This window comes from Dasypus novemcinctus, chromosome 3, assembly GCF_030445035.2.
Source record: "Dasypus novemcinctus isolate mDasNov1 chromosome 3, mDasNov1.1.hap2, whole genome shotgun sequence".
NCBI classification, from domain to species: domain Eukaryota; kingdom Metazoa; phylum Chordata; class Mammalia; order Cingulata; family Dasypodidae; genus Dasypus; species Dasypus novemcinctus.
Window position 1 is genome coordinate 171,130,387 of NC_080675.1, and position 23,584 is coordinate 171,153,970.

Here is a 23,584-nt window from a genome sequence, read left to right on the forward strand (position 1 = left end):
TTTGCACTCCTCATATTCCTAAGAAGACATGCTCACTGGGGAGGAAGGACTCTGCTAGGCGCCAAGAGAAAGGGAACCTCGCTCTTGGGCTGGTGTAGGCTAGGGAGGCGTCCAAGGAGCCAGGGGAGTCCAGGCTAGACTTTGAAGATGAGCAGAGCTTAGATGGGAAGAAGGGTGAAAGTAACATATACCCTCTAAGTGTTGGTTTTTTGTAAGACTGACTTATACCTGTTTATAAGGTCAAGTTTGTACATGTTCCATGGGTGCTTGAAAATAATATATGTTCTCAAATTGTTGGGTACCATATCCAAGTTCATCAGTGTGTCAATATTCAACATTCTAATTTTTTCTGCTTTTATCTATAAGTAAAATAATTGTATTGATCTTCTATCATGTAGATTTTTCAAAATTCCCTTGCAATTTTGCCAATATAACTTTACCAGCTTTCTTCTTGTTAAAATTTAACTAATATATCTTTTTCTATTCCTTTATTTTCAGTGTTTCTTTGTCATTATGTTTTGGGTATATCTTTTGTAAACATCATAAACCTTGTTTTTTAATCCAGTGTGACAGTTTCTTTTTTTTTTTGTTTCTAATTGTTTTTTATTTATTGTCTTTTTGGAAAAATAAACAGATCACACAAAATTTTACGTTAAAAAAAACATAAGAGGTTAATATGGCTTTTCTTTTATTTTTCTTTTGAGGTACAGGGGCTGGGGATTGAACCTGGGACCTTGTATGTGGGAAGCCAGTGCTCAACTACTGAGCCACATCAGCTCCCTCCCAGTTTCTGTCTTTTAACCAGCAAGTGTAGACTGTTTATAATTATTATTAAAATTACTAGTAAATTTGGGTTTATTTCTAGCATAAAAAGTAAATTTCGGGAAACGGACTTGGCCCAGTGGTTAGGGTGTTTGTCTGCCACATGGGAGGTACGCGGTTCAAACCCCGGGCCTCCTTGACCCGTGTGGAGCTGGCCCATGTGCAGTGCTAATGCACACAAGGAGTGCCCTGCCACGCAGGGGTGTCCCCGCCTAGGGGAACCCCACGCGCAAGGAGTGCACCCCATAAGGAGAGCCACCCAGCGCAAAAGAAAGTGCAGCCTGCCCAGGAATGGCGCTGCCCACACTTCCCTTGCACGCCGCTGACGACAACAGAAGCGGACAAAGAAACAAGACGCAGCAAATAGACACAGAGAACAGACAACCGGGGAAGGGGGGGGGAATTAAATAAATAAATAAATCTTTTTTTTTTTTAAGTAAATTTCTTTGTGCTTTATATTTTCCATGATTTTTCTTTATTTTTTACCTTTCTAGCATTCTGTGGGATTAATCAAGTTTTCTTTATTCTTCTTTTTCTGTTCTGCCATGTTTGAGGGCTATGTAATTTCTTTCCCATTGGTGGTTGTCCTTAAATGTATAAAATGTATACTTGATTTTCAAAGTCTTAAAATTAATCACTATCTCTGCAGCCAGCGTTTCTCAGCCTTGCACTATTGACACTTTGGACTGAATAGTTCTTTGTTGTGGGGGGCTGTTCTGTACACTGTAGGATGTTTAGCAGCATCCCCGGCCTCTAACCTTGAGGTGCCAATAGCACCCCTGTCCCCACTAGTCGTGACAATCCAGAATTTGCCAAATGTCCCTTGGGAGGCAGAATCCCAGGTGACAACCACTGCCTTAAGCAATATAAGGATCAACCAGTTGTGATAATAAATTTGACATTTTTTCACAGATTTTAAAACTGAGGAAGAGCTACTGTCTTATATCCATGAAAATTACCAAAAGACTGTGGCCACGGGAGAAATCATGTTATATTCTTGTGCTCGGAATATGCTGTCAACCATTAAAGCGTTCCTAAAATCCAAAGGCACCAAGGAATTAGAAGTAAGAGAATCCAGATATTGTTTGTTCAACTATAACAGCTTTCTGGGGAGTGGGACCTGGGCATCTATACCTTTAAAAAGCTTCCTAGTTGGTTCTCTGTCCTTTTTTTTTTTTTTAAAGATTTATTTATTTCTCCCCAGCCCTCCATTGTCTGCTCTTTGTCCGTTCGCTTTGTGTTCTTCTGTGTCTGCTTGTATTCTCATTAGGCGGCTCCGATCCTGGGACCTTTCCAAGTGGGAGAGAGGCAATCATTCTCTTGCGCCACCTCTGCTCCCTGATCTGCTGTGTCTCTCTTTATTTATTTATTTTATTCATTCATTCATTCATTCATTTCTCTCCCCTCTTACCACATTGTCTGCTCTCTGTGTCCATTCACTGTGTGTTTTTCTGTGTCTGCTTGTATTCTTATTAGGTGGCTCCGGGAACCCATTCTGGGACCTTCCCTAGTGGGAACAAGGCAATCATTCTCTTGCGCCACCTCAGCTCCCTGATCTGCTGCGTCTCTTATTCTTTTTCTTCTGTGTCTCTTCCTTGCGTTATCTTGCTGTGCCAGCTCTCTGCATGGGCCAGCTCGCCTCATGGACTAGCGTGCCTTTACCAGGAGGCCCTGGGCATCAAACCCTGAACCTCCTATATGATAGACGGGAGCCCAACTGCTTGAGCCACATTCACTTCCCCTAGTTGGTTCTTATGTACAGGGAAGATCACAAGCCATTGTTTTAGGTCATGCAGTCATTTTTATTCAGGGTCAGTGGTAAAAACTGGGCTTCTTCTCAAAAGCAAATGAGTCATTTACAATACTTAGACTTCTTAACCACTCACTTTGTGGAACTTTCCTTTTAAAAGAGAGTTAAAGCTGCAGATTTGCTGGATCCAAACCCATTAGCTCTCAAATGCTTATTTACTGTGTTCTTTTTTTTTTTTTTTTTTTTTGAGGTTACTGGAGATTGACCCCAGGATCTCGTACATGGGAAGCAGGTGCTCAGCCACTTGAGCTGTATCTGCTACCTGACCATGCTCCTTTTAAAGATATGAAGAAGACTCTTTACTTCACTGCTTTTCACTTAGATGAAAGAAGGGGGAAATGTGCAAGGGGATGTACTGCCCTTCAGAGGGCATTAGTCTGTTGGGAAAGAAATTAGGAAAAATGATAAGTAACTTAATATTCTCCTATGTAATAATTTTGTTTTTTAGATGAATTACCTGAATCGAGTGAAAAATAACCTCTTAAAAACTAGCAAAAGTCTACGACAGAATCTAGGAAAAAAGCTGGACAAAGAAGTCAAAGTCAGGGAGTAAGTACTATTTTTTTTACCATTACTCAAAAAACAACCAAAAAAGACATCACGATTTGCTTTTTTTTTTTTTTTAAGATTTATTTATTTATTTATTTTTCTCCCCCCACCCCCACCCCGGTTGTCTGTTCTCTGTGTCTATTTGCTGTGTCTTGTTTCTTTGTCCGCTTCTGTAGTTGTCAGCGGCACGAGAATCTGTGTTTCTTTTTGGAGTGTCATCTTGTTGTCAGCTCTCCGTGTGGGTGGCGCCATTCCTGGGCAGGCTGCACTTTCTTTCATGCTGGGCGGCTCTCCTTACAGGGTGCACTCCTTGCGCGTGGGGCTCCCCTACGCAGGGGACACCCCTGTGTGACATGGCACTCCTTGCGCGCATCAGCACTGCGCATGGGCCAGCTCCACACGGGTCAAGGAGGCCCGGGGTTTGAACCGCGGACCTCCCATGTGGTAGACGGACGCCCTAACCTCTGGGCCAAGTCCGTTTCCCACAATTTGCTTATTATCATGTTTTGTTTTTTTTCCTTTAAACTTTTTATTTTGAAATAATTTCAAACTTAAGGACCAGTTACAGAAATAATACAAATTCCATCTATCTTTTATTTTCTTAACATTTGAGCACAGTTGCAAATATAATCCTTGAACACACAGTACTTCCACATGTATTTCCTAAGAACAAGAATATTATGTAATCACCTTAAGTGCATTTATCAAGTTCAAAAAATTTAACATCATTACAAAACTTACATTCTATATCTCAATTTTTCCTATGTCCCAGGAATGTCCTTTTGAGGCTTTTCTTCTTGCTTACTAGATCCCATCCAGGATCATGCATTATATTTAATCATCACTGTCTCTTCAGTTGCTTGCCCTTCCCTCCTCCCTCCCTCCTCCTCTCTTTCCTTCCTTTCTTCCCTCTCTCTTCTTTAAATTGTGGAAACATATATGCAACATAAACCTTTCCATCTCAACCCTTCCAAGCATACTAGTGGGCTTAATCACATTCACAATATTGCAGTATGCTCCCTTCATGGCAAACAAATCCTACACACATTTTCATTAACCCTCTATTCCCCCTGCCCCTCCTCTACCCCAGCAACCTGTACTCTACTCTGTCTCTATGAGTTTTCATATTCTCTGATATTTTCTTTGTAATTACCATAGGGCTTATGTTTAACATCCTAAATCTGTGACAGTCTCATTTGCTTTGGTACCAACTTCAGTAGCATACATAAACCATGTTTCTATACCCCTCTGTCCCTGCACCTTTATGTAATGCTTGTCACAAATTTATATATCATGTCACATAGTTATACATCATGAGTCCAAAATCATTGATTTATCATGACATTTTATGCATTTGCCTTTTAGATCCTATAGAAAGTAAAAGTGGAGTTAGAAACCAAAATTATACCAGCACTGGTATTGCTATTTACCTATGTATTACCTTTACTGGAGCTCTTTATTTCTTCATATGGCTTCAGTCAATTGTTTGGTGTCCTTCCTTTCAACCCGCACAATTCACTTCAGCAAATCTTTTAGGACTGGTCTACTGGTGGCAAAGTCTCTCAGCTTTTATTTATCTAAGGATGTCTTCATCTCTCCCTCATTTTTTGAAAGACAGTTTTTCCAGATATAGAATTTTTAGTTGGCACTTCTTTCCTTTCAGCACTTTAAATATGTCATCTCATTGCCTTCTTCCCTCTGATAAGAAATCAGCATTTAATCTTATTGAGGCTCCCTTATACATGAAATATTGCTTCCCTCTTTCAGCTTCAGAATTAGTTTTTTATCTTTGGCATTCAACAGTCTGATTATAATCTTTTGTGGTGCCTGTTTGGAGTTCATGGATCTTCTTGGATGTGTATGTTCATGTCTTTTGTTATAATTGGGACGTTTTTGGTCTTTTTTTAAAAAGATTTATTTACTCCCCCCTCCTTGTTATTTGTGCTTGCTGTCTGTTCTCTGTGTCCATTCATTGTGTGCTCTCTGTTGCTTGTCTTCTCTTTAGGAGGCACCAGGAACTGAACCTGGGACCTCCCATGTGGGTGAGAGGTGCTCAATCACTTGCCATCTCCACTTCCCAACTTGTTGTGTCTCTCATTGTGTTTCCTCTTTGTGTCTCGTTGCATCATCTTGTTGCATTAGCTCACTGTGCCAGCCAGTCGGGCAGGTCGCTGTCTTGCTAGTCTTCTCTAGGAGGCACTGGGATCTGAACCCAGGACCTCCCTTTGGTAGGCGGGAGCCCAAATGCTTTAACCACATCCACTTCCCCATTATTTCTTCAAATATTCTCTCTGCCCCTTTATTCTCCTTCTAGGGCTCCCACAAAGCATATATTGGTACACTTGATGGTGTTCCAGTTTCCTCAGGCTCTGTTAATTGTCCTTCATTCTCTCTATTCTTCAGATTGGATGATTTCAGTTGTCTTATTTTCAAGGTCATGGATTCTTTTTTCTGCCTGCTCTAATCTGCTGTTGAACCCCTCCAGGGGCAGTAAAATATATATAACATAAAAGTCATTTTAACCTTGTGTGTGTGTGTGCGTGTGTGTGTGTTTTGTTTCATTTTAACCATTTTAAGAAGACATTAAGTACATTGACAATACTCTGTAACTTTCACTACTATCCAGACTATTTTCATCATCCTAAATCTAAATTCATACCCATTTAACAATAACTCCCCATTTCCCTCTTCTTTCACCTCTGGTAAACATTGTTCTGCTTTCTAACTCTACCTTTTCTTTTTTCTTTTTTTTTTCTTTTTTCTTTTTGAGGTATTGGGGAATTGGAATTGAACCTGGGACCTTATGTATGGGAAGATGGTACTCAACCACTGAGCCACATCGGCTTCCTGGAGTTGATTTTTTCATTTGTTTTTTTCAGGAGGCACTGGGAACTGAACCCGGGACCTCCCATGTGAGAGGTGGGTGCTCAACCGCTTGAGCCACATCCACTCCCTCTACCGTTTTTAAGATGCCTTTTTCTTGATTTGGTGCTTTCCCTGCTACTGCAGTCCTTTAACTGTTTTCTGGAGCTTTGAGAATGAAGTTCCTACAGTTCTTGCTGATTGTTCCAAGTTTCTGTGGGAGGACGGAGCCATGGAGTATGTCACTCCGCCATCTTGTCAGGGTGGGGGCCTGCTTATGTCATTTTAAAATAGGTTGCCAATTCCTTGAATTTGCTTGTGTGCTTGTTTTTATGATGTTCTAATATGCAGTTCAAGTCACCTATTTACCTAAAAACCATATTTAGGAGAAGCAATGGTTGTATTCTTTGGGTTGTTGTTTCTTATATAAACAAATCTGTGCTTAAGGAAGGAGCTTTCAGTGAATGGATTAAGTGGCATTCAAAGTAGATATGACCAAGTCTTTTTTTCTCTAAAGGTGCCAGCTTCAGGTATTTCTTCATTTGGAGATGTGTCTGCAGTGCCCTTCCATACAAGAAAGTACAGATGATATGGAGCAGGTTGTGGAAGAGGCAAGTATACAGCTTAGTGCCGCTGGGAATGTGTCATAAATGCATTCTGCTTCCCTGCAGTAGGCAAATGGTAATTGTTTATAACCTCCCACAGGTGACCGATTTGCTGCGCATGGTGTGTTTAACTGAGGATCCAGCATACCTAGCAAAATTTCTGGAAGAAATTTTGGGATTGTAAGTTTGATGACTACAAACTTAACTTTTTAAAGTATTTCACCAACTGCTACATTTAGTATCGCCTCAGTATTATTGAATTGTAAGGACAATTTCTCATGCTGGGTGAGGGAAGAAATAGGGTGAAATGGTGGCTGGCTGCTTCAAGTTTAACCCATCTGTTCCACAGATATATTGACTCTATCCCAAAGACACTTGGAAATCTTTATAATAGCCTGGGGTTTGTGATTCCTCAGAAGCTGGCTGGTGTCCTTCCTACAGATTTTTTTAGTGATGACTCCATGACCCAGGAGAGCAAATCACCAGTTCTTTCTATGCCTCTTTTGTCAAGTGCTAGATCAGTGTCAGGTGGCACTGAATCTGACCAACTGGAGGAGCTTCGTTCCAGATCAGCCAAGAAGAAAAGGTAGGATCTCAAGGAATGAAAGGAATTTGTTGCCTTTTTGTAGTTCTGACAAAGGACATGTTTAAACCATAGTCCCATTGACTTTGTCCTTCTAATTTATTGAATTAAGAGCTGCCCTTATGCCTAAATTACAGAAGTCAACCATTAGAGTTCCTAACAGTATTTGGCCCTCTATATATTCCAGGGAATGTGTGGTATTTATTTTACGGTCTAAAGAGCCCTTCTTGACTGTTCATGTGGGGTCTCCAGGAATTAGGAGACTTTTATGAAATAAGCTTTGGGTTTCAGCTTGTTTTTCAAAGTTGTCTTTGATGCTTTTCATTGTTCAAACCTAGTAAAATTTATAGTAGTTACTTTGGAGATTCTGGGGTTGACTTGTTTTGCGATAAACCCTGGCCAACCCCAGAATAATTGGCTTTTACTTTAAAAATGCTTTATTTTAGAGTCTAGTTCTCTCCCAACTTAACAACTCTCTGGTGTATTTTTGACTGTTTCTTTCTATTTTTAAAAGGAAAAATGCATTAATAAGACATAAAAGCATTGCCGAGGTTTCACAGACTCTTCGACAAATTGAAATTCCCAAAGTATCCAAGAGAGCTCCAAAAAATGTAAGTACTCTCCAGTAGACAAGAAATTGCACTAATGAAATTGTTCATTCCAGCTCAAGTTGACAATAAAAAAGAATGAAAAGCAGTGTCTCTGCTTTTAAGGAATTGACATCAGAGGATCCAGAAATAAAATATTTTTATGAATGTATATAAAACTGTAAGCCAAGGAAGAAAGACATATAAATTTATTAAGAGATTAGTCATTTTATCCAGAAGTGTGAAAGAAGAGGTACTATGAAGACAAACAGCAAATAAAAGTTAAGAATGAATAAATGAATTAAAAAATCTTTAATGTAAATAAGAAAAACTCATAAAATAACTAAGCAATATGTCATTGAAATTTAATGTATAATTATAATAGGACTTTGGTTATATATCAAAAAGTACTTCGGTGCATATGTTTTACTGAAGTAACAAGTTAAAAGGATGACTGTCAAGAAGGTAGGTGGTAATTGTTTTTCTCTAGCATTAGATATAAAGACTTGAGGTTTTTGTTAGTTGCAAAAAAAAAAAAAAAACCCCACAACAAAACCCAGTTGGATTCTGTTTATTAAGTATGTTTTGCTAAGGAAAGAAGAGACTAAGAATGCACTGAAACTCTTGAACTATATAAAATCAACTATTTGAGAAGAGTTAGAATTCTCTGTGATCTATCTTTAGGAGCATTAATCATTACAATAGTGCTTTGCTCTCTCTTTCTAGATAGTAAGCTGTTCTTTGGAGTTAAAGGTGGGACTTTTTTTTTTTTTGAAGAGTTAGTGGCATTCTCTTAGCATACCTTATGTATGAATAAGATGCAAATCTCAGAAATCTGTTTGGAGAGTAAAATCCCGAAGTGGACAGCCAAAAGGTGTTAGAACTCTTTTCTCACTAGTTTTTTGTTTTGTATTTTTTTCTCACTAGTTTTGATGATAATTTTTGTAGTCGTCTCTGGCACTACTCTTTGAAACTTTTGTTTTAAATTTGTCAAAACAGTTTCCTTCTTTACCAGATTGATAGTGATCAGGATTTGATTTTGGTTAATAAAGAGTATCTTCTCGTGTGTCAATACCACAGACAAATGAAAGGACCAGATGTTAAGATTTTACAAAATAAATCTGTGTTCTAAAGGATCAATATTAGTTAACCCAGGAAACAATGAACTTGTAGGATATGTAGTCTTAATTATATATATAGTAAGTATATATTATTACATTCATGTATATTCTTTTGCCTGGAATACCTGGTACCTGACCTGCTCAGTATTAAATATTTAGATATCTTAACTCCAAAAGAGCACAATGATTAAAAAAGATTTGATCCTGCCCCAATACTTCCTAGACCTAACCCCTTTGTTTTTCTTTTTGTTATATGAATTAACAAGGGTTGACAAACTTTTTCTGTAAAGGGCCAGATTGTTAATATTTGAGGCTTTGCAGGCCATAGAGTCTGTTGCAACTCTGCTGTTATAGCATGAAAGCAGCCACAGGTGACACATAAATGAATTGGTGTGGCTGTGTTCCAATAAAACTTTATTTTAAATAACAGGAGGTAGTCCAGATTTGACCTGCAAGCTGTAGTTTGCTGGCCCCAGGATTAAGGTATAATTTGTATAATATGGAATTTAGCTCTCTAAAAGAGTTATTACCTACCAATATATACAATTAAGGATCATCACATCACGTGTTACCACAAGACCTTGATAGTATCACTGCACTAATTTGTTAAGTTTCATAGTACCCTCCCATATATGATAGTACATTCTTCAGTTTTTATAATGATATGATTGAGAAAAACAAAAAACCTTCAAAAAAAGTCATTGTTTAGATGCATCTGGAGTTTAGACTCTTGAATTTTCTACTTTAAAAAGCAAATAAATAGCACTTTGATACAGAGAAATTCCTGACTATATAGCCACCTTTTAATATGGATTTTCCTTTATTTTTTAATTATAAAAGGTGTACATAATCATCATAAAAAATTGAAGTTGTATAAAGTTAGAATATCCCTTCTCTGTCCCCTTTTCAGAAGTAATCACTGATAACAGTTCATTGTACATCTTTCTAGGCCTTTTTCTGCATATAAATCAATGTGTATTAGCATATATATACCTGTTATACACACATAAAATATATATATAAACACAGTTATTTTGTTTAATTATTGTACTCTTTATGGACAGTTAGAATGATTCTTACTTTGTATTACAACAGTGCCGCAATGGGTATCTTACAACATGTATCTAATTTTGTGCGTTTTAGAACTGTTTCTATTATGGATTCCTACAAGTGGAATGGCAAATGTCACAGGGTTTCCTATGGAATTTTTGTTCCTTTATTTTAAATGAATGCCTATTTAAATTTTCTTGTTGGATTTTATTCATCTTTCAGGAGAACTCCCGCTCTACTCTTCAGCAGCCTCCACCCCCGGTAAAAGATACAGTACAAGGTATACTTTGTTTTCTCAGTGTTTTTCTCATTTGTTTGCTACAGTAACAAATTTACTTTGATTTGCATGTATTTAAGCAACTGCATACAGTTACAAATTGGCTTTATATAATTGTTGTTCAAAAAATTATGTCCAAAAAGCATCTACCATGCCCTAGGGGAAACAAGATACTCATGTGATCTCAAAAATACTGCATTCTACAAAATAAATGGTCTGAAATCTTATAACCATTGTTATGAAAGACAGGGAGGGAGGGGGAAATAGGCAGAGGAACTGTTTTAGATGAAAGGAATTTCAGCATGACATCTAAATGCATTATATGATCACTACTTGGATCTTAAATTAGGGGGGAGCATTAAAAAGGATATTGGGACAACTAAAGAAATTTGAATATGGATTGTGTGCTAGATAATATTATGTTAGTGTTTTAAAAAATTTTAATGTGATAATAATGGCATTGTAATTAGGAGAATGTCCTTGTTCTTAGTGGTCAGGTATAGGGATGTGTGGGGTTATGATATCTGCAACTTACTCTCAGGTAGTTCAGGGGAAATAATTTTTATCTGTGTAGAAATGGGTAAGGGGAGAAAACAAATGTTAATAGTTGGTGAATTTTGGTGAAGGATGTATGTTTATTAGTCTGAAATTTTCTGTAGGTAAATTTTTTCAAAATAAATAGATGAAGGAAAAGAAGAAAATAATAGGTTAGATTTGGCTTTCAGATCATGAATCAGTTTCACAGACAGCCTATCATGCAACGGGGACTATTTAAAATGGTAATAGAGAAATGTTTTGTGGAAACTACAAGATGTGTTATTGATGTCCTTCACATTGTTTATGTCATTAAAGGGTAAATAGGGGCTCCCACCCAATTTTGTGGATCCTGGTTCATTTGGATTTTTTTAAAATGAGTTGTGGACAAGAATGAAATCTATGAACTTGAAAGGAAAATGCTCTAGGCTCTATATTTAAGGCTGAACTGAATACAAGACAGCAAAAAGTTCCAAAGTGGGAAAAATAATCCTAATGCTGGGATATATTAAAAGATCATGAATGTTGTGGAGTTTAGCAGCTCCTCAAAAGGTTGAACGTAGAACTAACGTATGACCTTGCAATCCTACGTCTAAGTATATATCACAAAAGAATTGGAAGCAGTGACTTGAATAGATATTCATACACCAGTGTTTATAGCAGCATTATTCACAATAGCTGAAAGGTAGAAGCAACCCAAGTGTCCATCAACAGATGACTGGATTAAACAAAATGTGGTATATTACTCAGCCCTTAAAAATGAATGAAGTTCTGATACATGCCACTACATAGATGAACCTTGAAGGTATCATGTTGAGTGAAATAAGTCAGACATAAAAAGACCCAGATAAATGTATGATTCCACTTATCTGAAATAGCTAGAACATGCAAATTCATAGAGACAGAAAGTAAAACTGGGGGTTGGGGGAGCAGCAATAGGAGCTGATGCATAGTGGGCAAAGGGTTTTTATTGGGGTGATGAGGAAGTTCTGGTAATGGATGGTGGTAAGGGTAGTACAACATTGTGAATGCGATTAATCCCACTGAATTGTATGTTTCGTAGTGGCTGTGATGGGAAAGTTCATATCATATCCACAATTTAAAAAAAGAGAGGCCGAAGGGCAAATGGCATTTAAATGCCTACATGGGGAAAGAGATGTGGTTCAAATGACTGGGCATCTGTCTACCACATGGGAGGTCCTGGGTTCAGTTCCTGATACCTCCTGGAGAAGGTGAGCTGGTGCGATGGGCAGGCACAGCAAGCCGATGCAACAAGATGATATGAAAAAGAGACACAAAGAGGAAAAACACAATAACCCAAAGAGCTGAGGTGGCTCAAGCAGTTGAACACCTCTCTTCCACATGGGAGGTCCCAGGTTCGGTTCCCAGTACTTCCTAAAGAGAGGATGAGCAGACACAGAGCACACAGTAAATGGACACAGAGAGCAGACAGTGACCTCAAACAATGACGGGGGGAGGATAAATTTTTTTAAAAACCTTTGGAAAATAAATAAATAAATAAATGCATACATGATCCTGGACTGAAGGAGAAAATGCCCTAAAGGACATTTACTGGGATATATGAAAAAACTGGGGTATAGAATGTAAGCTTCTGTCAGTGTTAAGTTTCTTGAACTTGTAACGGTACTTCAGGCGGTTACAAAAGTGAATATCTTTTCCTTAGGAAATATATTAAATGGAAGTATTAAGTGTTCAAGGTTCATGATGTAGACAGCCTACTCAAATGTTCAGAAAATAGATAGATAAATAGCTAGACAGAATGATATGGCAAATGTGCCAAAATGCTAAAAGTTGGTTATTTTTGCAGTGTACTCTAAGTTTGAAAGTATTTCAAGGTGAAAAGTTAAAAAAAAAAAAAGACCACGAACTTCATTAACCAAACTCTTATTTAAGAATTGTTGGGATGAAAGCTTCTAATTTAAGTGATCTGGACCTTGTGCTCCTGAAAAACTAGGTTTAAATTCATTGCATAAGTAGTTTCAATACTATGGGAGTATAATGTTCTAAGAAATTCTCTTAGTAAAAGTGAAAATAGTAGTCCATCTAGAATGTTTTCTTATGCGTCTTTGCTTCTCTGTCTTGAATATTTGGTATATCTTTCTTAAGTGTGGCATTTGTTAGTGATAACATGGCTTTTTTGATGCTTTCAGAAGTGACCAAGGTTCGAAGAAACCTCTTCAACCAGGAAATGCTTTCTCCTTCAAAGCAATTGCTAAAGCGGGGGTTGCCTCGAAGCCATTCTGTGTCCACTGTGGAAGGTCTGGAGTATAAACATGAGAACTTCAAGAGGACCAAAGGTACTATGTCTTAGGGGAACCGAGAGAAGGGAAGGTGGGTCTTAGACCCACAGCAATCACCTTACTCTCTTTGTTGCAGAAGCTCTTTGGGTCACAGTCTGTTTTCCTCTCCTCTCTGTGGTTTCTACAGTTGATTTTACACTTGGGGTTTCTCTCTGTCCAAGTTTGGTTATACAGTCAATCCTGACCTCTTCTAGTTCCCCCTTCCTGCTTCCCCTACAGACAAGCACATGGGCCTTTTTCAGTCTAAGGGTTTTACTGATTAACACTCTGGAAAAATAATGTATAATAAATACTACAAACATCAGAACAATCAACATGAGGACAGACTTCTTAGAGGTTGTCACTTGTCTCTTCCTGGCTCCAGCCTGACATAACATGGACGTCCAGATGGCTTTAGTTTTCGGGTTCTTGTTCTCTTGAAGGTGGCCCTTCTACCCCAGCGGAGTATGCAGAATACCTTCAGTGAGCAGTTTACATCTCTAGAGCCTCTGGAGTCTTGAGTTAGGCTGGCCTTGATCCTGCAGGAGATTTATCTTACCCCTCATCAGCTGTCAGACTGAAGATATTTGGGCCTTCCAGGAAGCAGGAAGCTTTAATTACATTGCTTTTTTCTCCTTTCCTTTTTTTTGGGGGGGTGGGGGGGGTGGCAATTTCAGTTAGCAAACTGAGTGAAATGGAATACATTTCCCTTAATTCTGGAACTGTATAAGCAATTTGGAAAACTGCAGATATCATGAGATAAAATATTTTGTCAAGTGGCTATACATGTTGTGTACAGTGCTAGCAGTTAAAAGATGCAAAGAGTTTTCAAACACAGTCCTCCCTTTAAGGACCTTGCAGTCTGAGAGAGACAAAACATACCTGAAAAAATAAAATAGATTCCAAGGCCCTGTCTTCAGAGATTCTGACTCACTGGGTCTGGAAGTGGGGCCAGGGAACCTACTTTTCTTTAAGCTTCCTAGGTAATTCTAAAGCACAGCCATATTTGGGAACCACTAGAAGTCTGACAAGTTCAGAGGCCCAGGGCAGCGTTCCTCAACCTGAGCACCACTGAAATTTCGGGCTAGATCATTTTTGTTGTGGAGGTTATCCTGTGCACATAGGATGTTTAGAAGCATCCTTGGCTTTCACTCACTAGATACCAGAGGCACCCTTCTCCCCAACCCAATTATAACAACCAAAAATGTCTTCAGACCTTGCCAAGTGATTACCATTGGCCTAGAGTAATCACGGAAAGTCTGATGGACGTGCTGGGCCTTAAGTTCCCAAGGAAGGGCAGATCTTTAGTCAGTGGAGCAAGGTGGACATCCTGTGTGAAGATAGCACATACGAAAGTAGGATGCATATGGCGTGAGTGGAGAGTGGTTAAGCAGATGGTTGGTTGCTTGGGGCAGAAAGTCTTATATTGGGAGATAATAGAAAATGCTAGGAGGACCTAATTCTTAAACTAGTGTAGGTACAGTTTATGTGTTACCTTGTTATTCTTTAAAACTGATTGCAAATTTTAAAAAAATTTCTACTCTTTTGTTCTTTTTTCTTAAAATAGAGAGTAATTCATGTACCATAAAATTCACCCTTTTAAAGTGTATAATTTAATGATTTTTAATGTAGAGTCCCAAAGTTTTGTAAACAACTGTCTAATTCCAGAGCATTTTCATAACCCCAGCAGAAACCATGAACTCGTTAACAGTCACTCCATTTCCCTTCACCTTTCCCAATGGTAGGTGACCAGCGATATATTTTCAGTGGATTTGCCTGTTATAGCTATTTTAGATAAATGGAATCTGACAATGTGGAGTCTTTTTTGTGTCTGCTTTATTTCTTTTAGTATAATATTTTCAGTGTTTATTCATATGGTAACATGTATCAGCACTTAATTTCTTTTTTTTTTTTTAGAGCAGTTGTAGGTTTACAGAGAAATCATGCAGAAAGTCCATAGTTCCCATATATCTCCACCTTCATACAGTTTTCCCTATTATTAACATTTTGCATTGGTACCTTTGTTAAAATTGATGAAACAATGTTATTATAATTATACTATTAATTATAACCCACATTTGCATTAGGGTTCTCTCTTTATGTAGTCTATAGTTCCGTGGTTTTTTGTTTCTTTTTAAATTCTGGCAACTTATATATACCCTAAAATTCCATCACCCCAGACAGAAATTCCATACCAATTAAGCGCTAACTCCTCATTCCTGATCGCCACCCAGCTCCTGGTAACCTGTATTCTAGTTTCTAATTTTATGAATTTGCATATTCTACTTCACATAAGTGAGATCATACAATATTTGTCCTTTTGTGTCTGTCTTATTTTACTCATTATGATGTCTTCTAAGTTCATCCATGTTATAGCATGCATCAGAACTTCATTCCTTTTTATGGCTGAATATATGGATGGCCCACATTTTGTGTATCCATTTGTCCATTGATGGACACTTGGGTTGCTTCTACCTTTTGGCAATTATGAATGATGCCACTATGAGCACTGGTGTGCAAATATCTGTTTGAGTCCCAGCTTTCAATTCCTTTGGGTATATACCTAGAAATGGAATTGCTGGGTCATATGGTAATTCTATACTTAACCTTCTCAGAAATCTCCAAACTGTTTTCCACATCAGCTCCACCATTTTACATTCCCACCAATAATGTATGAGGGTTCTATATGATGAGTTGCTTTCTCGTTGCTTTCAGGATTCTTTCTTTGTCTTTGTCTTTTGGTAGTTTGATTATGATGTGTCTAGGTGTGGATCTCTTTGAGTTTATCTTACCTGGCGTTCATTGAACTTCTTGGATGGGTAATGGTTTTCATCAAATTTGGGGAGTTTTCAGCCAATATTTCTTCAAATATTCTTTCTGTCCCTTTTCCTCTCTCCTTTCCTTCTGGGTATCCCATTAAGCATATGGGTTTTTTTTTTGTTTTTTTTCCTCCCCTTCCTGCTTCTCCCCATTGTCTGCTCTCTGTCCATTTGCTGTGTGTTCTGCATCCACTTGCATTATCCGGCATAACTGGGAAACTGTGTCTCTTTTTGTTGGGTTATCTTGCTACATCAGCTCTCCATGTGTGCTGCGCCACTCCTGGGCAGGCTGTGCTTTTTTCACGTGGGACAGCTCTCCTTGTGGGGCGTGTTCCTTGCGCGTGGGGCACCCTTACATAGGGGTGCCCATGCATGGCACTGCACTCCTTATGCACAGCAGCACTGCATGTGGGCCAGCCTACCACATAAGTCAGGAGAAAAACACTGATTCTCCATATGGTAAACAATTGCTCTATCAATTGAGCCACGTTCACTTCCCAAGCATATGTTGTTACACTTGATAGAGTCCTACAGGTCTCTAAAGGACTTTTCATTGTCCTTCTCTCTGCTTTTCTTTCTGTTCCTTAAACTGGATAATTTCAATTGACCTGCCTTGAAGTTTGCTGGTTTATTATATTCTGCCACCTCAAATCTGCTGTTGAGCCTCTCTAATGAATTTCTTTTTCTTCCCCTCTCCCTCCCCTGCCCTGCTATTTTTGCTGTGTCCATTTGCTGTGATCATCTGTATCTATTTCTCTCTTTCTGTCTTCTCTTCTCATCTTTCTCCTCTAGGATTCACTGGGATTCAATCCTGGGGACCTCTGATGTGGAGAGAGGTTCCCTAGCAATTGCACCACCTTAGTTCCTGGTCTCTGCTGTGCTTCACCTTGACTCTTCTGTTTGTCTCTCTTTTGTTGCATCATCATCTTGCTGTGTAACTCACTTGAGCAGGAATTGCTTACCATACCGGCACTCAGCTCACCATGTGGGCACTTGCATGGGCACTTGGCTCACCACATGGGTACTCAGTTTACCACATGGGCATTGGCTCACCACGCAGGCATGCTTTCTCTTCTTTTTCACCAGGAGGCCCTGGGGATCGAACCTCGGTCCTCCCATATGGTAGGAAGGCCTATCATTTGATCCACATCTGCTTTCCTCTAATGAATTTTTTATTTCATTTATTGTACTTTTCACTTCCAGATTTCTATTTCTTTTTAATTATTTCTGTCTCTTTACTCATTCTCTGTTTGGTGAGAAGTCATTCACTTACTGTCCTTTAGTTATTTAGATATTATTTCCTTTTGTTTCTTAAATATATTTAGAATAGATGATATTTAAAGTCTTTGTCTAGTATATGCCCAATGTCTGGGTTTCCTCAGGGACAGTTTCTAATTTTTTTATTTTATTTTTTCCTTATCTTTTTTTTTTCCCTTTTTTTTTTTTTTTTAATTTATGGGTGACAGTTTCTATTAACTGCTTTTCTTCCCTGTGTATGGGCCATATTTATTTTTTGTTTCTTTGCATGTCCCATATTTTTTGTTGAAAATACTATATATTTATTTGATATAGTAAGTAATATAATGAGGCAACTCTGGAAATCAGATCACCCCTCTCTGCCAGGGTTTGTTGTTGCTGTTTGTTTAGTGACTTTCCTGAACTAAATCTGTAAAGTCGATTCTTTTGTCATATTTGGCCACTGAGGACTCTGCTTGGCTAGCTCAGTCAATTAATGATTGGACAGAGATTTCCTTAAATGTCTAGAACCGGAGTTTCCCAGCCTTTGCCAAGTGTCCATGCGTGCACATGGGAACACATCTCAACACTCGTGTGTACAGTTTACAAGTTCACTTTCTGCTTGCCCTGAGCCTCGCGGTCACCCAGAGGTGGTCTTCCTGAGCCTGTGCACAGCCAGCCATACACGTTTATGGACTTCCAGATTCCCAGGAAGACATCTGAGCTTGTCAAAGCCACTATGCTTTTAAGTTTTTTGATCAGCTTGTTGTCTGCCCCAATCATTAGCACCACCTCCTACAGCTTTGATGTTTAGCAACACTCTCGCTTGTAGTCTTATATTCTCCCAGAGAAAAGGCTGGTCACACTGGATGAGGTCTGAGCCAGGTCATATAAGGACCAGCTTCCTGGGTGGGATTTCCCAGAGACTGCCAGACCTGTTAAATAATGCCAATTATCTAGGAATCAGTCTTTGTAGGAGTTCCAGCCCTGTTTTGCCCCACCTGGAGGCTGCTAGGCTGCTGGTTTTCACCATGGTTATGATGTTATTGGTTCTTAAGGCTTCCATGAGTCTGGGGAGAAGGTAATGCTAGGGCAAGTTAAAATGCCACAAAGCTCATTCTTACCAAGTTTCAGCTGTTTTTCTTAAAGAAACACTGTCTGAATAGTTGCAAGCCTCTTGTTAATTTCCAGAGTTTTGAAAAAGCTGATTTAGGTCATTCTTGTCAGGGTTCTCATTGCTTTTATGAAGGAGAGGTTTCTGGAGGTCTTTACTCACCGTTCTGCTGACATCTCTCCTCTTTCTAGTCATTTTTAACTCACTTTAAACAGTCCTCCAATGCGAAGCTTGGTACCTACCTATTCTACTGAGAAATTTTTTGCCAGCTAGATTGATAATATCTCTGTTAACATTTGCCCAATTAGGTGGATGAAGTGTCAGCCCTAAAACAAGTGAGCATTTTTTCAGAACTGTTTATTAGATAATAATTTTATAATATTTTACATTGGTTTATATAATTAATCTCTTATAGTGTTGTAAGCCACTCTATGAGGCAAAGACCATTAAGATCTTCTCCAGCTAAACAACTAAGCCATATATAAGTTCAAACTGTTACCCTTGCCTTGCTGCTGCTTTTTAATAAAATTAAGTGAAATTCATAATTTTTGCTGCATTTACCTTTTAGATTATCATAAACTGCTGACTAAGAGTGTGGCAGAGACTCCAGTACATAAACAAATCTCCAGAAGGCTGCTTCACAGACAAATCAAGGGCAGGTGAGTCACATCCTTAGCAGGGCTCCTTCATAATGGTTTTGGGGCCCACAGCACTTAAGTCCTAGCTGCATTGCTCATAAACAAAGAGCATTTGAACTCTCTGTGGGGGCTGACAATAACAGACGTTATTCAGCTTAACACAGTAGTAATGTCACAAGATACATTTATATGACATTTCAAAGTTTATAGAGGGTGCTTCGTTTATATATTACCTCTTGTGAACCTCATAACCCTGGAAATAGGTATTGTGTACATTTTATAAATAAAGGAACCAAGGTTCAGATAAAATACATGATTTGCTGCAGCTTAAGTAATTAATGTCAGAATCTAAAAGAAAAGAAAAAGTTAGTGGACTCTTAATCCCTTGGGTTTTTTTTAATATTATTAAAGAAACTTTTTTTAGAGGTGTTGTTGGTCTATAGACAAATCATGCAGAAAATACAGAGTTCCCAAGTACCTCCCTCACACATAATTTCCCCTATTATTAACACTGCTTTAGTGTGGTACTTTGATATAATTAATGAAACAATATTATAATTAGACTATTGACTGTAGTCCATGGTTTATATTAGGGTTCACTCTTTGTGTTGTATAGGCCCGTGGTGGTTTTTGGTTTTTTTTGGTTTTGGTTTTCGGTTTTTGTTTTTTTCAGGTACCAGGGTGAGGGATAGAGCCCAGGACCTTGGATGTGGAAAGCCGGTGCTCAACCACTGAGCCACATCGGTTCCCCTGAGTTGGTTTTTTTCATGTTTGCTTGTTTGTTTTTAGGAAGCACCAGGGACTGAACATGGGACCCTATGTGGAAACTCAATCACATCTGCTCCCTGCCATGGTTTTTTAAAAAATTTCTTCTAGTAATATCTAGTACAAACTAAAATTTCCCCTTCTAACAACATTCAGTGTTAATTACATTCATAATGTTGTGCTACCATCACCACCACCCATTATCAAAACTTTCAATTGATGCATACAGAAACTATATCAAATAAGCATTAACTCCCCACTCCCTATCCCTATCCCAGGCCCCTGGTAACCCACATTCTAGTTTTTTACTTTTTAAATTTGCTTATTCTATTTATTTCATATCAGTGAGATCATACAATATTTGCCCTTTTGTGTCTGGCTTATTTCACTCAAAATCATGTCTTCAAGGTTAATCCATGTTGTCACATGTATCGGGACTTCCTTTTTATGACTAATACTTCATTGTGTGTCTATACCATGTTTTGTTTTATCCATTCATCTGCTGATGGACACTTGGGTAACTTCTGCCCTTTGGCAGTTGTCTGAGTTCTACTGTAATTCCACTGAAGTCTGGTCCATGATTGGGTGGATGACAGAACTTTTTTTCAAAATCTCTTAATTAGTAAATAACAACATCTATTTACTGGTTCTTTCCTTCTACTTGGGATATTATAGTAGCCTCCTAACTAGTCTCCCATTCTTGCCACCCCTTAATCTATTTATTTCATGTAACCAGAGCAATTTTCGTAAACTATAATTCAAGTCTGGTTTTTCCTCTGTGTGAAATCTCCATGTCTTTCCATGGCTCCTTCTCATGGCCTGCCTATCCAACCTCAGTGTTTTCCATTCTGCCCCTAACTTTCTCCATTCCAGCCATTATGCTGCACCCAAGCCCATTCCAACCTGAGAGCCTTTGAGCCAGCTGGTCCCTCTACCTGCACTGCTCTTCTCCTTGAGACTGGCTCCTTCTTGTTGTTAAGGTCTTGGCTATAGCTTAGCTCCTCAAAGAGGTCCCTTGACTCCATGACCCAAAGTTGTCCATTCCCTGCATTACACCTCTGCTCTGTGGAATTATTGAGTTATTTCCTTCAGAGCAGTTACCACTTTTTTGAAACCAACCCATTTATTGTATTCTCCCATAACCCCTAATCCCCCACTGGAATAAACACTCCGAAAGACAGGACCTTTTTCTGTCTTTTTCACTACTCTGTTTCTAGTGCTAGACTTATAGTAGAGAAGCTCAATACATACATATATATATTTGGTATTTGTTTTTTTTTTCCTTTATTAAGCACTTTTTTTGTTGTTCCTTTATTAAACAGCTTATTTTGTTATTGTTTTCTTTTTTTTTTAAAGATGTATTTATTTATTTTTCCCCCTCCCTCCATTGTCTGTTCACTGTATCCATTCATTGTGTGTTCTTCTGTGTCTGCTTGTGTTCTCATTAGGTGGCTCTGGGAACTGATCCTGTGACTTTCTGGAGTGGGAGAGAGGTGATCATTCTCTTGCGCCACCTCAGCTCTCTGGTCTTCTGTGTCTCTTATTGTCTTTCCTCCATGTCACTTCTTGTTGCGTCATCTTGCTGTACCAGCTCTCTGCGTGGGCCAGCACTCCTGTGCAGGCCAGCACTCCACATGGGCCAGCTCGCCACATGGCCCAGATTGCTTCACCAGGAGGCCCTGGGCATCAAACCCTGGACCTCTTATATGGTAGACGAGAGCCCAGCTGCTTGAGCCACATCCACTTCCCTATTAAGCAGTTTTATTGAGATATATTCACATATCATACAGTCTATCCAAAGTCTATAATCAGTGGCTTTTAGTATAATCACAGGGTTGTGCATTCATCACCACAAAAAATGTTAGAACCACTTCATTACTCCAAAAAGAAAAATTCCACACCACTTAGCATGCTTTCCCCAGGCCTACATAACCACTAATCTTATTTCATTTTCATAAGTTAATTTATATTTATATTTTATATAAATGGAATCATACAATATGTTACACCATATATTTAGTTCATAGTAGCACAGTCATACAGTATTTGTCCTTTTGTATCTGGTTTACTTCACTCAATACATATATTTTCAAAAATTTATTATGGAAAATTTTGAACATGTAAAAGAGTATTCACTCTTATAGGGAAGCCCCATATGTATATAACCTCTTTTAAGGTTATCAACAGTTATCAACTTGTGGGCAATCATATTTCATCTAGTCAATAATATTTTAAGAATGAATGTTGCAAGCAATGCTCTGTGCAGATGATTAAAACCATCTGGCACAATTTCTGCTTGCTATAACAAGAAAGTCTGACCTATTCTGGTGTTCTCTCTTTGACGAGACAAGCCCCATTATATAGACTACACCAGCATTAAAAAAAAAAAAAGAATGAATGAATAATTAAATATAATTTATGTAAGTGTAGAAATAAATCCTTTTTTAACAACTTCAAATTTTTCTTTAATGTAGATAAATCATAATTTATTTATCCAATCTCCTCTTGATGGCTATTTAAGTTGTCTCCAGATTTCACTATTAAAAATTAGGTTGCAACAGAAGTAGAATATGGATAACTGTTACTCTGTGTACTTATTTTTAAAAACAGCTCCATTGAGGTATAGTTGATACACAATAAACTGTACATATTGAAAATGTAAAATTTGGTAAGTTTTGACCTCTTTGTACCTGTGAAACCATTACCACACCCAAAATAATGAACATACCCATCAAACTCAAAAGTTTCCTTGTACTCTTCTGTAATCCCTTTCTCCCACCCCTCCCTGCCCCCTTGCCCTAAGCAACTGCTGATCTGCTGTCTCTGTGGATTAGTTTACATTTTCTAAAGTTTTCTATACATGGAATCCAAACATACAGTTATTGCCTGGGCTCTTTTGCTCAGCATAATTATTTTGAGATTTATCCATTTAATAGTTTATCCCTTTTTATTGCTGTGTAGTATCCCATTGAAAGGGTGTGCCACAATTTTAAATCCCTTCATGTACTGACACACCTCTCCAGCCGGGAAGGGTGGTGGAAGTCTAAGCCTCCCACTCAGCCTCTACTGACCAGCATGGGGGAGGCCACTGTTTTTCTATGGCACTTGGTTTGGAGTAGGGGGTTCTTGCCTAAAAGTTTTGTCTTGGGGTAGGGGGAATGAGTGAGGTATCTGGGAATCCCCTATATTTTTGATGTAACATTTTTATACTATGTTTAAAGCTTCTTTAAAAATTAAAAAAAAAAAAAAAGTTTTGTCTTGCTAGGCTACCCCTTTCCTAGTCCTTTAGCTAGAGAGAGTCAGCTTTTCTTAGGGAGTTTTTTGGGCTACACCTGTTGGTATATCTGGGTTGCCAGCTTCTCCAGTCTGGGATATATGAGGCAAAAGAAAGCTCAGAGACCTCACTGCCCTGTCTTTCCTCAGGTCCCAAAGTCTTTAGCCAGAGTGCCTTCTCTACCTTTCAGAGTTGTGTGTGTTATATATGATGTCCAGGGTTTTTGGCTCAGCTTTAGGAATAGAGAGAAGAGCAACTACTTCAAGTGGTCAAGACATCACCTTTTTATGTATTTTCCTTAATATACAACATGAAATTTCCCATTTTAACCACTTTCAAGTATCCCATTCAGTGGTGTTAATTCCATCCATAATGCTGCACTACCACCACCACTATCCCTCACCAAAACTTTTCCATCACCCCAAACAGAAACGCTCTACACACTAAGCAGCAACTTCCCATTCCTCTCTCCCTCTGCCCTGTCACCTGTAATCTACGTTTTGTCTATAACTTTGCGTATTCTAGTTCTTTCATATTGGTGAGATCATACAATATTTGTCCTGCACTTGGCCTATTTCACTCAACATGAGTCAAAATAACTTCTTGGGGAAGCGGATTTGGCTTAATGGATAGAGCGT

The 23,584-nt window shown here is 38.5% G+C and overlaps 1 protein-coding gene and 1 non-coding gene across 3 annotated transcripts in view; both read left to right on the forward strand.

Annotated features, from left to right (window-relative positions):
- Positions 1–23,584, forward strand: part of TICRR (TOPBP1 interacting checkpoint and replication regulator) — a 44,747-nt gene that overhangs the window by 13,715 nt on the left and 7,448 nt on the right. For both annotated transcript variants that reach the window (XM_071214368.1, XM_058294683.1), the window contains exons 8-16: positions 1,735–1,886; positions 3,081–3,181; positions 6,561–6,654; positions 6,749–6,828; positions 6,998–7,234; positions 7,746–7,842; positions 10,212–10,269; positions 12,972–13,118; positions 18,838–18,928. In XM_071214368.1, the coding sequence (XP_071070469.1) occupies positions 1,735–1,886; positions 3,081–3,181; positions 6,561–6,654; positions 6,749–6,828; positions 6,998–7,234; positions 7,746–7,842; positions 10,212–10,269; positions 12,972–13,118; positions 18,838–18,928 (1,057 nt within the window). The remainder of the gene's footprint in view (positions 1–1,734; positions 1,887–3,080; positions 3,182–6,560; positions 6,655–6,748; positions 6,829–6,997; positions 7,235–7,745; positions 7,843–10,211; positions 10,270–12,971; positions 13,119–18,837; positions 18,929–23,584) is intronic.
- Positions 21,921–22,047, forward strand: LOC111763352 (small nucleolar RNA SNORA28). The gene has a single exon (XR_002796235.1). It is a non-coding gene; the product is annotated as a small nucleolar RNA SNORA28 (small nucleolar RNA).